At 47.4% G+C, this 15,939-nt stretch overlaps 2 protein-coding genes across 29 annotated transcripts in view; one reads left to right on the forward strand and one right to left on the reverse strand.

Annotated features, from left to right (window-relative positions):
* Window positions 1-9,133, forward strand: part of MAPK8IP3 (mitogen-activated protein kinase 8 interacting protein 3) — a 71,874-nt gene extending 62,741 nt beyond the window's left edge. For 25 of the 28 annotated variants that reach the window (XM_085075263.1, XM_085075264.1, XM_085075269.1 and 22 more), the window contains 7 exons: window positions 230-378; window positions 1,230-1,401; window positions 1,502-1,615; window positions 3,007-3,045; window positions 4,636-4,815; window positions 5,072-5,215; window positions 6,246-9,133. In XM_085075263.1, coding sequence (XP_084931389.1) covers window positions 230-378; window positions 1,230-1,401; window positions 1,502-1,615; window positions 3,007-3,045; window positions 4,636-4,815; window positions 5,072-5,215; window positions 6,246-6,367 — 920 coding nt within the window. In that variant the 3' untranslated portion in view covers window positions 6,368-9,133. The remainder of the gene's footprint in view (window positions 1-229; window positions 379-1,229; window positions 1,402-1,501; window positions 1,616-3,006; window positions 3,046-4,635; window positions 4,816-5,071; window positions 5,216-6,245) is intronic. The other 3 variants (XM_085075273.1, XM_085075291.1, XM_085075290.1) reach the window with 1 other exon arrangement.
* A 3,461-nt stretch (window positions 9,134-12,594) lies between these two features.
* Window positions 12,595-14,701, reverse strand: MRPS34 (mitochondrial ribosomal protein S34). The gene is made up of 3 exons (XM_085075316.1): window positions 14,306-14,701; window positions 14,179-14,221; window positions 12,595-13,337 (listed from the first exon to the last, which is right to left on the reverse strand). Exons 1-3 carry the CDS (start codon window positions 14,621-14,623, stop codon window positions 13,063-13,065), a joined length of 636 nt encoding a protein of 211 aa, XP_084931442.1. The 5' UTR covers window positions 14,624-14,701; the 3' UTR covers window positions 12,595-13,062.
* Window positions 14,702-15,939: the final 1,238 nt, after the last annotated feature.

Here is a 15,939-nt window from a genome sequence, read left to right on the forward strand (position 1 = left end):
CCTCATTGCAATAAAAGATGCTTAAATTGGCCCGATTTGAGCTTTATAGGACACCAAACTAAACTTCATCATTACATGTTTCATAAGTGTAAGGCTGTGTCCAAAGCAGGAGTCATGGGAGGGTCGTAGACATAAGCAAACTGAGCATTTGAGTATCAGCTAAGCCTGTAGACCCAGATATATACACAAAAGTAGAGGATTCTCTTTCCACACTTGTTTTTCACCTCAGATGGTCAGTGGGATCTCAGTAATTACCACCTGATGGATCTTGGTCACACTCACCACTCCATACGCTGCATGGCTGTGGTCTATGATAGAGTCTGGTGTGGTTACAAGAACAAAATCCATGTTATCCAGCCGAAGACGATGCAGATTGAGGTAAGAGAGCACATACATGTTTATGCATGCACACACTTGTATTTATTCTTACAGCTGTTCTCCTGATGCAGTGTGTGAAACTCAGAACCTTTGGGTTGTCATTGCTGACTGCAAGACCAAGACTGTCAGTCTGGGTCATGTTATGCTCTAATCTGCCAGGGCATATTTATTCCTTCCTCCCTTTGCAGAGCATAATTCTATCAATGAGTCTAAACTGACAATTTTCATTGCCTTTACTAGGGAATCTACAAGGCTATGTACTGTCCAAATATATAGGTGTTTGCTTTATGGTGCTCCATCATGTATAATCTGAGGCTTCTCCGTTTGTAGGCATTATGGCACAAAAGAACAGTGCAGTAGGCAATCCCCCTAAGGGATCCCGCTAAGGAGAAAAAAATGTTTAGAGCCTTTTGGGTGAAAATCAGTACAGTGGTGTTGGTACAAATCTGAGAGTGCTTGAAATAATTCTAATCAAGGAGAGAAGTGCTGGATCTGAAGTTCACATTAGGGAGCCAAGGCAGTTTGGTCTTCAGAATTTATCCTGGAGTTGTGTGTTTTCCTTTTCTACCAAGTACATTGAAAGCCTTTGGCTTCTAAATGTTCTTGCTCCTAAGTGGTCTGAAAAGACCATCAACTCTGCAAAGCTGCCATACAGCTGCTCAGGCAAAGGATTTTTTGTGTACAACAGTGAACTGCTTGGGTTAGCTGGCATTAACACAGCTTCTCCAAGATCTTTGGAACCCAAACAAGTGATCTTAATTGGGGAAAATGGAGTATATATGTATATGGAGTATAGATAATGGCAAACCTTTTGTGAACTCACACTATTTGTGAATACACGCCTATTTCAGAAATCCTTTGATGCCCATCCTCGGCGAGAGAGCCAGGTGCGACAGCTGGCGTGGATTGGAGATGGAGTGTGGGTTTCCATCCGCCTTGACTCCACGCTGAGGCTCTATCATGCCCACAGCCATCAACATCTGCAGGATGTCGACATTGAGCCTTATGTCAGCAAGATGCTAGGTGAGGGTCTGTTGCTTAGTGAGCTCAAGGCAGAATTTCCCCAAAGCAGACCTCGTCCAAAGTCATCACTGACTCCCCAACTCTCATTCATGCTTCCTAGGCACTGGAAAGCTGGGCTTCTCTTTTGTGCGGATCACAGCCCTGCTCATCGCTGGCAACCGCCTCTGGGTGGGAACTGGGAATGGTGTTGTCATCTCCATTCCCTTGACTGAGAGTAAGTGACATTTATTGAAAGTACTCCTGCATCCCCCCTAAAGAAAATTAGCTTTTAGGTGTTACTTGTCCAGTGTGGCAGGTGGCTCAGGCAGGCTGATGCTTTCCTGACATTTGACACCCTTTAATCATAGACACGTTCAGGGAGAAGAGTGCAGAGTAGGAGCAGACCTGGGCTTGGTGTAACTCTTCTTTATTAAGGAATTAAATGTTCTGATGACCGGACGTAACCTATTTAAAACTAAACAGGTATTTGTTTCTGTCCTTTTCTGTTTAGCTGACGCTGTTTCCTCCTTGGGGGGACCAATGACATCTCTGTGATCCACACAGTCTTCCTTTTAGAGCATGACTTTGACAGAGCAGAGTGATGTGAACTGATTCTGTAGCTACTGTGAAACAAGAGAAACAAAGCTTTGGGAATTGTAGTAAGTCTCCAAAAGGAGGCCATGAGTGAGAAGTCACCAGGAAGATCTCCCTGGAAATTTCATTTTGGTGTAGTCATCTAAATGTCTCCATAGCAGTATTTTCCAGAAACTGAGCTTAGAAAAGCTCCATTTACTCAAATCAGGGCTCAGCTTTATTAGTCAAGTAAAAATAGCTATCCAACACCAAATCCAGCCTGGTGAAAGGACTCAGCAGTGAGAGTAAATAGGTGCATCTCCAGAGCTGGAAGTTTAGTTGGAGCTCTTACTAGTCCTGTTCTGTACCTGCTCGTGAGCATCTTATTTTGAAGGTCTTATCCAGATCACCATGGGGAAGTAGGATTTGAGGCTGATTGCAATTGCTTTCAAAAGGAAGCAGCCAAATGTATGCTTTCTCACCAGTGCTCACAGGAAAGCTGAGAAACAAATACCTCTTGTATAAAAGGAGCAAACCTCTTGTAATCCTCCTGGAAGTCAGGCTTGGGATGGTGTGTGAGGGCAGTGGAGCTGGATGTGCTTGGGGCTGATACCAGGAGGGCAGTGATACAGTCCTCTTCATGCATTGCTGTTCTGGTCTTGTTTCTGAGTTCTTTTCTGAAGCCCATTCTGTCTTGAGGATGCTGTCCTTGTTCTAAGTTAAACTTTTTTACTGCTGTAAACCAATTGCTTTATCTTTGTGTGTTCCTGTAAAAAAGGTGGTAAGCTAAGTCTCACTAAAACTATATCAGTGGATCCTTGAGACGCGGCCTTTTTCTCACCTCAGATAACATATTTCTCCCTGTAAGATAAGAGCAAAGTGAGCAAGAGCAGTGTTAGTATGAACTCATAGGAGCTTCTGTGGTGGTTCTCTAGATTTTATACTATTTCTGTTGCCCCCAAATTATCTCCCAGTAATCACCTTTTTCTTCTCTCCCGTCCTGCTTGTCACTTCCCATGCCCCTCTGTGTTCCCACTCCCTGCCTGTGCTTAGCTGTAGTCCTCCACCGTGGCCAACTCCTTGGGCTCCGGGGTAAGTCCATTGCCTCCTTTCTTCAACTGTCATTCCTTTTGCACCCATTTCCCTATATAGTCACTCTCCCACCCTTCAATTCTGCCATTCAATTCCTCTCCATCCATTTTACTTCATTACACTTCTGTTTTAAGTTGCATTGGAGAAAAGCAACCAGAGACAGTCATATAACTATCCTGATTTCCCATTGGCTATAATTTTTTCCATCTCATTGTTGATCCCTGTGGTTTTTTGTATTGAGAATAATAATTCTTCAATAGTGGTTCCCTTACTGTGGTAGGCCAGCTTGAGATGGATACTGGAGAGGTTCATTCAGTCAGAAGCAGGAAGCAGGAGTAAAGTTTTCTTCCAAGGTCTCACTTGGTCATCCTTGGTTTTCCAGGGATGCTTCTTTCATCAGTTTCTGGCCAATGGCAGGAAGTGCTATGGCACCTGCCAGCTGTAAGTCATCAAACAAGATGTTGAACCCGAGGGGACTTGATACACATGAAGAATTGTTTGGGTCTGTGCCAGTTAAGGCAGGGTCTGAGTTCAAATTCATGCCTTTCTAGGATCAGAAATCAGAGGGGTTTTTTCTTACTCAAAGACATTCACGTGGCTGTCCAGATGCATTATCAACATGTGTCTCCTTCTTTTAAAGCAGCTGATACTAGTTGCAATAAAAAGCCAGTTACTGTACACATGCTGATTCTCATTCTTCCATCAAAGTATTTGTACTTATCCCACCATCCTGGCTTAAGCCTGATAGGGAGAAGTCTCTTTTGCCCAAGTCATGTAAGTGAAATTTAGGCCAAGTTAAAATACAGAACTACAGATAGTTAATGAAACAATCAACCTCTCTCACAGAAAAGTGAAAGCTGCCTGATTTAATATTGTTCCTGTTGTACTGATGTGGGTGTGTGCTGAAGGAAAGCATCTCTCACTGTGAGCTCTGAGCACTGGTCTCTATTGCTTGATGAATGGAAACTGTCACATTCTCAGAGCCTGGTCATGAAGGATGCAGGCCCCTGTGCCCTCCTTGGAAGCTATGGATGGTGAACATCTGAAAGATGTTCATTGCTGGAGTAGCTGACATTCTGGTGTCATGGTTAAATCACAAAATGAGGAAGTATCTCACTGCACATCTGTGATGGCTTTTTGTGGGCCAAGAGGCTTCACCAGACCCAGAAACTGCTTTCAGCAGCATGTATTATCATGACAGGGCATGAGCAAAGGACTTGACTTGGAAATTGAGCAACTTTGCTAATCTAGAGCAGTTATTCTCCTCGATGTGCCCTCTGGGGACAGTTGACACTTTGGATACCCTGCCAGGTACAAAAGACCAAGATTGATTCTAGGACAGCAGGTTATATTTGAAGGCTGGACAGGATCACTGCTGGTGACACCACTCTAGCTTGCCCCAGTCTAAAAGAGAGGGACTGTATAATCTGGTGTGGTCTCCTCCATCACATCATACATGCAAGACCATTAAACAGACCTGCACCTTTAAAGGTTTTCCTTCACAGCTCATGAGTTTTTTCTTTGATTGAGTCCCTTCTGTACAGGGGACTCAAAGCTATCACTGATGGTGTTCTTGCTCCCTGTCCCCAGCCAACAAGACTTCACCAACCTCTGGAGAGGGCAGTCGTGCCGGCGGGGTTATCCACGTGTATGGTGATGATAACAGTGACAAATCTGCCAGCAGCTTCATTCCCTACTGCTCCATGGCTCAGGCACAGCTTTGCTTCCATGGCCACCGTGATGCTGTCAAGTTCTTTGTCTCTGTGCCTGGTAAGGATGTTCAGAGCCCTCCCTCAGCAGGGGCTTGTCCCTCTATCCCTTTTGTAGCAGGGGCTGGAGCTGGTCTGCAGCACACTAGGGTCCAGGCCATGGCTGGCACTTCCTGTCATTCACACATCTGTGTTTTAAACTGGAGTGATTGCCAGATTTGACTAGAAGAAGGAATTGGTCTGCCTGATGTGTTTGCGTGTGTGTGAACTGTGTGGGGGCTGAGCAGAGGCACCGACACGCCTCTGTCATCTCCCAGGCAATGTCCTTGCGACCCTGAATGGGAGTGTGTTGGACAGCCCTTCAGAGAACCCCAGCACAACAGCCACTGAGACCGAGGGTCAGAAGCTGAAGAATGTCCTGGTGCTGAGTGGAGGAGAAGGATACATTGATTTCCGGATTGGTGAGTGCCCTTGGTGGAGGCATCTGGAAAGGGAGTGGATGCATAGTTGTGGTCATGGAACGAGGCATCACTGTTGTGGGCAGCTAAAACAGAAAAGCCCTACACTGTTTCTCCTGCATCTGGCTATGAGGACAGATAAGGATTTTCCTTGCACAGCACAAGGCTGTCAATTTGTGTCCTGTCACTGCAGTGCTACACGGTTCTATTGATGCCTACAAAATCAAGAAACAAAACAACACACTTTTGAGACAATATTAATATAGGCAGCAATATAAAAGCAGGTCTTTAATTGGAGGCCTCCAGGTGCAATATGGCAAAATGCACACATGATACAGGACTTCGACACTTTTATAGGTTTAACAAGTCAGCATATTTAACAAATACTGTCCAATTAGAAGACGAGTTGGTTAGGTAATTTCCCCTGGGTTCTGCCCCACTACAGTCGGTCCAAGAGCTTCTTTGCCCCACATGTATTATGTCTATGATACATGGTAAAAAGCAAGATGTCCTTGATTGGCTAAAAGAGGCAAGACTAAATAGTATTTCAGGAATGTGTTATAAAGTTAGCTTATTGTTCTAAACTCTAGGGGAAAAGGGTAGGAAAAGTACTGGGAGCTACAGCCATGCATTAGCAGTCTGCAAAGCTACAAATACATGAAAAATATATAAAAAGCTTAGGCATCAGTATGAATGCCTTTGGAAAGAACAAACCCATCTGTACCAATGGCTCCAAACATTGCTGCCCCATTGTGATCACCCATGCTGCTGAGGGTGCTTTGTGTGTAAAAATCACCTTCCCTGAAAGGGTAGTTTTTGTTGCTGCTGGAGCTGGTTTGTCCCATTCATGCAGTCCAGCTTCAGAAAAGAATGGTGTTGCTGTTCTCCAAAGGCACAAAGATTTCAGCTCACAGTGTCTGTTATCAGACTGGTGAGACACTCAAAGGGGTATTGGCCTCTTTGGAGTATTCCAGAGCAGTGCACTATGGCATTTTCTTTCCTGCCATTTTTACTCTCTGTTTTCTCTCATCAGGGGATGGGGAAGATGATGAGACAGAGGAGAATGCAGGAGATGCCACCCAGGTGAAGCCAGTACTTTCCAAAGCTGAACGGAGCCACATTATTGTGTGGCAGGTATCATACATCCCTGAGTGAGAATTCCTCTTTTCCCACAATGTAAGTGTCCCTCCTCCCGCTTGAATGCCAAGATGTACATACAGAATGCCTGCATTATAACTCCTGCCGGAAACTGACCCTGGACAACTGCAACGGCTCCTGCCTTGGACTGTGACCCCCTCGAACCTCTGAACTCGCAGCTTTCATCTTGGGCCTGTATGCTTTTGACGTGGTTGGATTCTTGTTCTGCTCTGGAGCTGGCATCTACAAGGAGAGAAATGGCAGTACATCATGAAGTGAGCTTGGAGCCAGGACTGTGAGAAACCTTTGCCTGGTGTCAGGAGGGGCAGCTGGAGGGGGGGTGGCTCAGATTCTCGGGCAGGTTGCCTCTATCCCACCTGCATGAGAAAGACGTGTGTCCCCAGGCATTCCCTGCCAAAGTAGGGATGGTGAATCACTTCTGCAGCACCCCAGCAGAAATCCCTTCTAGTTCACCGTTAGACTCTTCATCTTATCCTTATTCACCCTTAAGCACAGAATAACATCCTCTGGCTTTAGAGCAACTAAGGGTCCAAGGAACCCTCCAAGGGGCATCATGGTTTCAGCAGCACTTCTGGTGTGGGCACCCTTACTGTGGGGATGACATCCTCCATCTTTGCAAGGGAAAGTCGCTTCCTCTGCTGCTGCTTTTGCCTCAGCAGTCATGTGCTGGGTGCCTGTATGTGTCCCAAGAGGATTGTTTGGTGTGCTCAGGTGGGAGATGGGTGTTTGACTGTCAAGGCCAAACAGCCTTGCTAGCAAAGGGTACTGGAATGTTGCTTTTTTAAGACCAGAAAAGGCAATACTTTTACATATCCCTTCCAAAAATGCCAGACAGAAAAGAATTCCTGAGTTCATTCTGAAAGGTTCAGGTGGTGGTTCTCTCTGCATTACATTTGGTGGCTTTTAAAACAGAGGCAAGGGCAGATGGTGTTGATCTGCTGTGAGTTCTGCATTAACACATTGAGATTGCCTTATCTCAATGCTGTGTCTCCTTTCCAGGACCTGCAGGAAGGAGATCTCTTTTCAAAAAGTCTTGGAAAACAGAGACTTGGCAGTTGGTTAAGAAAGACTGGCCAGTTGCAGTCAAGGCTATGTCTCACCTGATGTCACACAGAAAAAGGAACTGAGGCTAGATTCCTGACCTCTTCTACGTAACATCACAAGCACTGACTGTGCTAGTTAAGTAGTTTGAAAAGCTGGAGATTTCTGACTCCTGGAAAAAATTGACAGCCTCCAAGAAAAGGGGTGATGGCCCTTTCTCTGTAAGCAATGCTGAGTGATTACAGATGTCCATCCTGCTTACAGAAGAAGCAGCAAAAAATGGGGCCAGGGAGAGTAGTTTTGAGCTCAAGGTGAAGAATTTGGAAGTTCCAGGTATAGAGGCAAAGGTGTGTTCTCCCTTTCTGACACTGTCCCACAAGGACAAATTCTGTGTCCCTTGAACACTCTTTTCTTTGTGTGCAGAACTAGGGCAAGTTGCATTTGTTAGTGATGAATTTGGAAGCTCCTGGTGGTCATCTTGTTTCTTCCCTGACCTGTGTAGTACTCCGGGATTCACAGAGATGCCCTTGTGACAGTACGGAGACAGCTGGGCGAGCCTCCATCTCCTGGAAAGCTCCCTGCTGTGTCCTGTGCTTGCTGCCATGGACCAGGCTTGCAGGTCCTGGTGTGCTGCAGGGATGCCATATTCCCAGGGGATGTTCTAACATGTGGCATCTCTCCTAACACAATAGCACCGAAACAGTTTTTGTATCCACAGTTTAAGAAAGGGTGCGGCATACATTTCCCCTGCAAGGAAGCAAGAAACATCTCTGGTGAACAGAGGTGAACAGAACTGCTAGCCACAGTGATGCCCACACTACATGTGAGCAGTGCTGGTGACACACACCCATCACACAACTCCTCCCCAAGGCAGGAATCCAGCCAGAGGGCATCTTCCAGGCATCCAAACACTGGGCTTTTTGACTGGAATGAGGTTAAGGAATACTTGGGGCCACCACCTGCATGTTGGGGGATGTTTCACCAGGGACATTTTGCTGGGACACTGCTGACCGTGCCAGGCTTCTCATTCACTTTTGCCGTATGCTTTCTGCTAGGAAGAGCTCTTTGAATCCCAACACAGTGCATTGAAGTTAACAATGCAACATTTGGAGCACAGATTCCATTGTCATGTAATAGTTCATCAGTAAGGGCCAGGCAAACTTCAGAATTTGGGCTATTTGGAGGGAAAAAAAAAGCCTTGGTAGGATTCCTTAGCTCTGTCAGCTCTTCCATAGGAAAGTCAGAATTGCAACTTTTGTACCACTGACCATTCCATATCTGGTTTGAGCAATTGAAGGGACAGCACTTGGTCTCCTGCCACCCACTGGGCCCTGACAACACGAGGAAATCTCCCATCAGGTTCCTTTCCAGCTCAGTGCCATGTTTCCCTCCAAGAGAAGCACATGGCCCAGAAGGGCAGCTGCAGGGGGCAGACCCAGCCTCTGCTGGTAGCTCCTGTGGCCTTGGGTGGCTGCTGGGCATCAAGGTGAGGACTGGCTTCAGTATGCTTCTCTGTCATATCTCCACTGTGATGTATGTAAAGTATCTTGTATGTTACAAAAGGATTTTAAAAAGTGTCTTAAGGCCTGTAAACTCCGCTGTTTGGTCTGAAGATGGCATTCTGTAAAGAGCCTGCTGTATGAATACATTCCCGTGCTTTATCCCCTATGCTATCAACAACAAACCATATCTGTTCTGTATGTAATAAACATGTTAACATCAGCTTGGGTAGCACATTGTGTTCTTATGAAGGCACTGGGATTGCTGCCCAGTCTTTAAAAGAACGCTTGCAAGGGTGGGAATGCAGCTCAGATGTTCCCTGTTGAGCAGTTTAGTGGCAAGAAATGAAATGTGGATGGCTCATGAAGTTGGAGCAGAAGGGGCTGGTCTAGCAAGCCACAGTGCAATCTGTAGCTTGTACCAACAGCAGAAATAAAAGGTGCAAATAAAAGGTGGAACAACTTCAGAAATAGAAGCTGGAGCAGAGAAGCATCCACCTGCTGGCTTGCCACAGCTTTTAGTCAGGGTGGGCCTTTCAGGTGAACTGCCAGAGATAACACATCAGGTCAGTTTTCAACACTGTACAGGGTAACACTTCACAGTCCCATAGGCATCAGTGATATCAGCATCATTCAACTGCAGGGAGCCCCTCAGTCCCAGCTGCACTCGGACACTGTCCCAGTTTAGAGACAAGTTTTGGGACAAAACACTCTGGAATGAGTGTTTCCTCTAAGAAAAGGAGTTTTAGCAATCCCTTCCTGCCCATATGAAATAAATATTGATTGGTGAAAGTGGAAAAAAAAAATTATTTTACAAAGTGCCCCCACGACACAAATTAATAACTGTTAGATATTGAACCTTCAGAAACTTACCCACACACACACGCATACCCTGTCCCACAGCAGAGCAAACAAACCTGAAAATGCTAGGGGAAGGCAAAAAACATCAGCCGCGTGCTAGGGAAAAAACAAGATGGCCGACAGCTTTGTCTCCCGTGAGAGAAGAGTCCACACAGCAGGTCGGGAAGAAAAAACAGATGGGAACCTGGTGAACTCCGATGTTGTTGGTCTCCTCTTCACTGCAAATAAAAGTGGTGGATTTTAAAGTCCCTTCATTTGCTGGTTCAGCTTTTCCTGAGGTCTGGCCGTTATTGGGTGTCCCCGCGGCTTCTCTGCCGGTCGGCACCAGCCGACAGTAGGATCTCGGACAAAAGCTAAGCATCAGAGATCCACAGAAGAAACCACAGAAGCCACCGCGGGAGGACTGTTGCAGTCCAGGGAAAAACTTCTGGCCTCAGCTAACACCAACCGAGCTAGCTAAGGGCAACAAAGTAACATGTTACTTTGTTGCTGAGCGCGCCGGAAGTCCAGGCTTGAAAACTCGCTCTCAGGTTCCCCAGTTCTCGCCCCGTCCCCACACTCAGGTTAAGCGACAGGATTTATTTCTGCGCATAAAGCCGATGATCACCATAAGTGTCATAAAATCACCCCAAGACAGACACCTTCATAGTTACTTCATAGAAGTGCATTGATTTGACGGCTAGACATGGCAATGTACAAGGTAACCAGGTCCTTAAGACAGGAGAGGAGCATCTTCTGCCCTGAGCAGGGAGTCCTAAGGTGAGTCACCTCCATGACCAACACACACACTGTGGTGTGGCCCAGGCCAGGGTGTAGTACAGCTGGCAATGCCTCTGCAGTTAGTGGAGGCACCTCAACAACAAGGTTTAGAAACACATGCTGGGATCCATCCTGAACTGGAGCTGCACCCTTCAATATGGCCAGGAGCAGGTTGAGCAGAGCCCTGGGTGGTGAAGAACAGCCATGTCTGGTACCCACCAGTGTGGCTAAGGAAGCAGGTCACTGCCAACACCCTTCAAACAATTCTCCCCATGTTGGTAAACAATGTGTGAGGTAAAGTACACATTTGGGAGGCCCATCAGAGCTCACAGCACATTCTGGGCATGGAATCCAATACATGGCAAACAGGCTGTGCAGCTTCCCAGAAGGGACTTTCACCATCATGGCAAGGCTCCCAGGCTGCCCAGGGTTCTGTGAGAAGACACCCAGTTCTCCAGGTGTTACGATCTTGAGCTCACCAGCAGGTTGTAACTATCTTGATCAGTGCCACCTAGACCCCAATGTGTACAGGGGCCCTCTCCTCCAGTGGCGTAGGAGCCTCATTGAAGCACAACCTGAGGTCTTCAACATACTTGCAACTGTGTCTGTCTCCAGCTGCTCCTGGATAGACCCCTTGGACCTGGGGGTTTGGATCTCGACTACATCATCTTCAGAGATCCCTCTTCACCCAAGCTGTTGGATGACTGAGCTCCATCTTATCAGCTCCATTTGCTTTTGTTCCTGGCTTGGCTCCCTATAGTATAGCCCAGTCATGGGTAACTTTTTGCTTTTCTGGGGCTGCTGGGGGATGCTATTACCAGCACTTGGCCCTGCCCACTGTGGTCAGACTCTGTATGCCCCCTCAGGGAGACATTTCCTGTGCTGGAGCTATGTTCAGATCCCAGCTGTGCAGGACACAGGACCAGACTGTTCTACTTATCTCTGACTCACAACTACACCTCCCTTGTCCTTAGTTTGTGTTCAGTAGTACCTCAATGATGATGAGGACAGGAAAACAACAGCTCAGCTCAGTGTCCAGCAGTGGAGGCTATGGGAACCAGACAAAGTACCTTCCAGCCACAGCAGCTGCCATGGGAAGGCTCACCACCTTAAACTGCGCCTTTAACAACATTCCTGATTCTCCCATTCCTTCTGAAGCCAGAGAACTAGATCTGGCAACGTGTCCTGCAGTGCTCCTGGCAAGGCAGGCTCAGCTCTTCCCAGCCTCTGCCTCTTGTCACAGGATTAGCTTTTAACTCACAAGAAAAGCCTTTCTTCTTATCCCATAGCATCTTAATCTTTCAGGAGCCTCTGGTGAGGAACCCTATGGAAATACAGGTGTCAATCCATGTGCTCCTGTCTGATAACAGGCATTTCAGGATTACGGCATTTCAGCATTTCATGCTGGCTGGGGCCACATGTTCCCAGACTCATCTAGGCTGCACACACTGGGTGGAGCAGAGTCCAGTTTGTGCTCTCCCTCACTAAATCCCTTCAGGCTATTTGTGATTTCAGAATGCTGCAGTAAATGGAACACCACCTCCTCACTACCTGCAGACACAGGAACTAAACAGTTACTTCTGTAGGGAACCATTCTATAGAGCTAACCAGCTCCTGTGCTCCCTCCACCCACCCAGACCACACCCTCCACCAGCCCCTGACACAGCAGTAGCATCCACAGCCACTGCAAGAGAAGATGAAATCCTGTGTTCAGGAGCTGCACGTTTTAATGTTCAGAACATGCTGCCCTGGAACAGGGGTCAGTTACAATTGGCTTCAAATGGTAAGAGCCAATTCCACCTCTTTTGCATCATCAGCGCTAAAATAATTTCTCCTATCTCTTGACAGCCAGCTTTGGGAGTTAGAGATGGATGGCTTTGGATTAGCTTTTTATTGAAGTCATGTTCCTCACTTCTTGTTCACTGCCTTCATATGCAAGTTACCCAGACCATTCTGCAGCATTCAGAGAATCACATGCTGTGCCTGAGCTAATGGCTCTGCAGTTGGCCGTCATGATGATCTCCAAGCATTGAAAAAAATTAATGAGTTTTCTTAGAACTGTGCTGCAGAATCAAGAAAACATTTATTTCCACTTGCAGATACATTTTTTCACAGCTCTGTGAAATACTGTGATACTCACAGTCATTTTTCTGTGATTCATGCAGGACCCAATTTAGGTAAAAAATGTTATGCTCCAGACCTGCAGCTGGTTGACTGGAACTGTGTATTTAGAGACTATCCAGGGAACGAAGAAGATTCCTCTGCTGACTGAAACCAAAGTTATGGAAAGTTATGGAAAACTTTCCATGTTTTGGAAAGTTATGGAAAGTTATTCCATGTTTTCCAAGTTATGGAAAAAGAGTCTGAATGTATCTGCATCTTCCCTTTCAAATGAGTGACTGTACAGAGCTGAGGAGAAAGCTGGAAACATCCTACCACAATGGGCACAGGGGGCTCTCTAAGAACCCCTGTGCACTGGGCTTCTAACAGGCAGTGAGAGCACGTGGGATGCTCAGGACACAGAACAACTCTTTATACTGGTGTCCCTATAGCTTTTTTCTTTGGCTGCTCTTGAGAGGCCATGACTTTCTCCAGATCAATAATTGGCTCCTCCATGATTGGTCTTCCCTCCTTCTGCCACTGTGCAAGGATCATGGCTCGGAGCAGTGGTGGGTATGGCAGGAACTGAACAGTCTCCTCAGTCACTGGGGTGAATTTCTTGAAAGCCTCCTCCTCGTGTTTGGGCACCATACGCCAGTCATGGTACATGGCTTTGTCAATCTCTCTCACTTCCTCTTCAGTTTTGCCTGGGAAAAGATGATGAAAACCAGTGGGCCACACCATCACAATAAACTGCCTTCAGGAAACATAGCAAGTGTTGACTCTTTGGCACCTAAAATGCTACAACAGGCAAGAGTAAACAGAGTTTTCAAAGGGCTGGACAGAATATTCCCTGATATACTATAAGATCTCACTTCTGTCATTGAAAATCTAAACAGAAACAGGCTGGCAGGACTACAGGCATGATGTTCCAGCCCTCTGGGTGACTCCCTCTCTGTATTTAAAGTTTTGCCTTGTCTCTGTCAAGTTCTGTTTCCATAGCTAAGGAACAAGAGTAGTTTCTCCCTACACTGGGAAACTAAGGGTTAAAAATGCTCAACAACTTTAAATCCTTCGAATGAGTAATGTTTCAGTAATTCCGGTGAGGGAAAATTGTATACTTAGTATAAAGAAGCTCTAAAAAGGAAAATTCACTCATTCAACTCCAATCATTAATTGAAAATTCCAGTAACACAACTTACTTGCCATTGCACTTTTTCCCTAGTGACAATTTTAATTGCAATACCCTCATGCTCATATTGTGTCTTACTTTTGAAGTCTCAGAACAGTCTGTCAGGTCATCTAATATGCTTTTAGCGCTGCTGTTCCCCAAGGTCACCCTGCACTGGCTCTCCCACAGCATTCCTTGGAAAGACATTCTGAAGAGGCTAGATCCCAGCTTTTGAAACACAGAGAACTTCTTTTCCCACTAGAAAATCTGAGAAAAACAAATTGCCCAGGCAGGGATGCCGCGGTTTCTCTACCACCCTCACGCACCCGGCTCTCTGTAGCCCGGCCCACATGTGTGGGAAAACGAGACGGTTTTACCTTTGAAGGTCAGGTAGCCCCAGGCTCTTCCATGGTCCATGTTCTGCAAAGAAAAGAGGAACCTGTTGAAGGCGGGGTGGGAGCCCCGCAGGGCGCGGCGGGGCGGCGGACGGGACGGGGCAGGTACCTCGGCCATGTAGTCCGGCTTCACCTTGGTGATGACCCAGTAGCAGGGCTCGTCGTGCGCCCACAGCCAGGACTTGCGGGTGACGGTGCGGCCCACGCCGAAGCGCGGCAGGCGGCAGAGCAGCGCGAAGAGCTGGTTCTCGTTCCGCACGTCCTCCCAGGCCCGCACCGGCAGCCGTTTCTGCGTCAGAGGCCGCCGCATGGTCTCGTAGTCCACGGCGAAGAGCTGAGAGTCCCGCGGCCGCTCTTTCAGCGCCCGGTACTCGCGGACCTTCTTGGCCATGGCGGCGATGGGCCGGTGCAGCTTCTTGCGGGCCATGGCGGCGGCCGAGGGCACGGAGCCGAGCGGTATAACCGAGCGGTATAGCCGAGCGGTACGGCCGAGCGCCGCACCGAGCCCCGCCGCTCCCGCCTCTGCCGGAAGCTGGAGTGGTCCCCGCGGAAGTCGCCCCGCCCGTCTCCAAGCACAGCCTCAGCGTTCGCGTGGCCCAGACGCCCGCGGTGGGTGCTGTCAGGCGGCTGCTGCTGCCCGCAGAGCGCACGAAGTGCCGCGGCCCCTCGCTGCGGAGCAGACCCGCCGGTGCCAGCAGCTCCGGCGCGGCCCGACTGTTCTGTGTGCTGGGCGGCTCTCTGAACAGCGTCTGGTATAGAAAAATCTGAGCGGATTGAGCTATGTCAGGGAACGTTCAAAGCCTGAGTAAACCAGATTTTAGGAAGATTAAAGCAACGTCACAGGCCTGGCCCAGGTCAGTCAGAGGCTGGACCACGAGCAGCAGCCGGGTCGTGGAACTCCACCGGGATGAGACAAATTTCCCTGAGCTGCCCTAGCCATGGAATGCCAGTACAGTGACGCCACACTTTTAATGAGTAGAGTTTAAGGAGTCTGCATACCTCAGCCCCTGGATTTTGGCTACAGACGGGTAAATTAAATCTGACAAGAAAGTTTTTGTTTTTTCTTTTAAATACATTAAAAGAAAAGGAAGCACATTAAAGGAAGCACAGCAATTCCAGCATTGCTGTAGAGTCCTATATTGAGGACTATATATTCAGGACACCGAGTGGGTTTTTCCAGCAGCCAAGATCAATGTGTGAGGAGAAAGGGGTGTGTTCATATGTGCTACACACAAAAAAAGTAAAACATTTAAAAGGCTGACAACGCTCTTAAGACTAATGTGGTGCATCTCTTGAAAAAAGACGGGCATAGGAATTAGCAGGAGGTACATAATGAAGTTGAGAAACACCGATTTAGAATATTTGATCTCAACCCACCCTGATCTGGGGGAAATAGCAGAGCATTAAACCACTTATTATTGAGTAGAGCTGGGAGCTTGTGCAGCACAAGGATCAAGTTCCTGTCTTTTTAAGGCTCCTACACTCGAGTTTCTGTGGGTGCACAGAGCAGTAGAGGGACAAGAATGCTTGGAAAAATGTGAAATTGGCTTTGATAGATGGACAGAAATGAAAGGCATCACCACACACAGCAAGTCATCATGAAAGCTGATGCAGCTCCACAACAGCCGACCACACATGGCGTCCCCTCCTGCTCGACAGAAGAGCACAGATCATATTCTAAACATGCCACTTCTTGGAGTGGCTCCGCGAGGCTAGCGGGGGATACATATGCAGTCCGAAGAC

Source organism: Lichenostomus cassidix, chromosome 14, assembly GCF_008360975.1.
Source record: "Lichenostomus cassidix isolate B80296 chromosome 14, HeHo_3.0, whole genome shotgun sequence".
Classification (NCBI taxonomy): Eukaryota; Metazoa; Chordata; class Aves; order Passeriformes; family Meliphagidae; genus Lichenostomus; species Lichenostomus cassidix.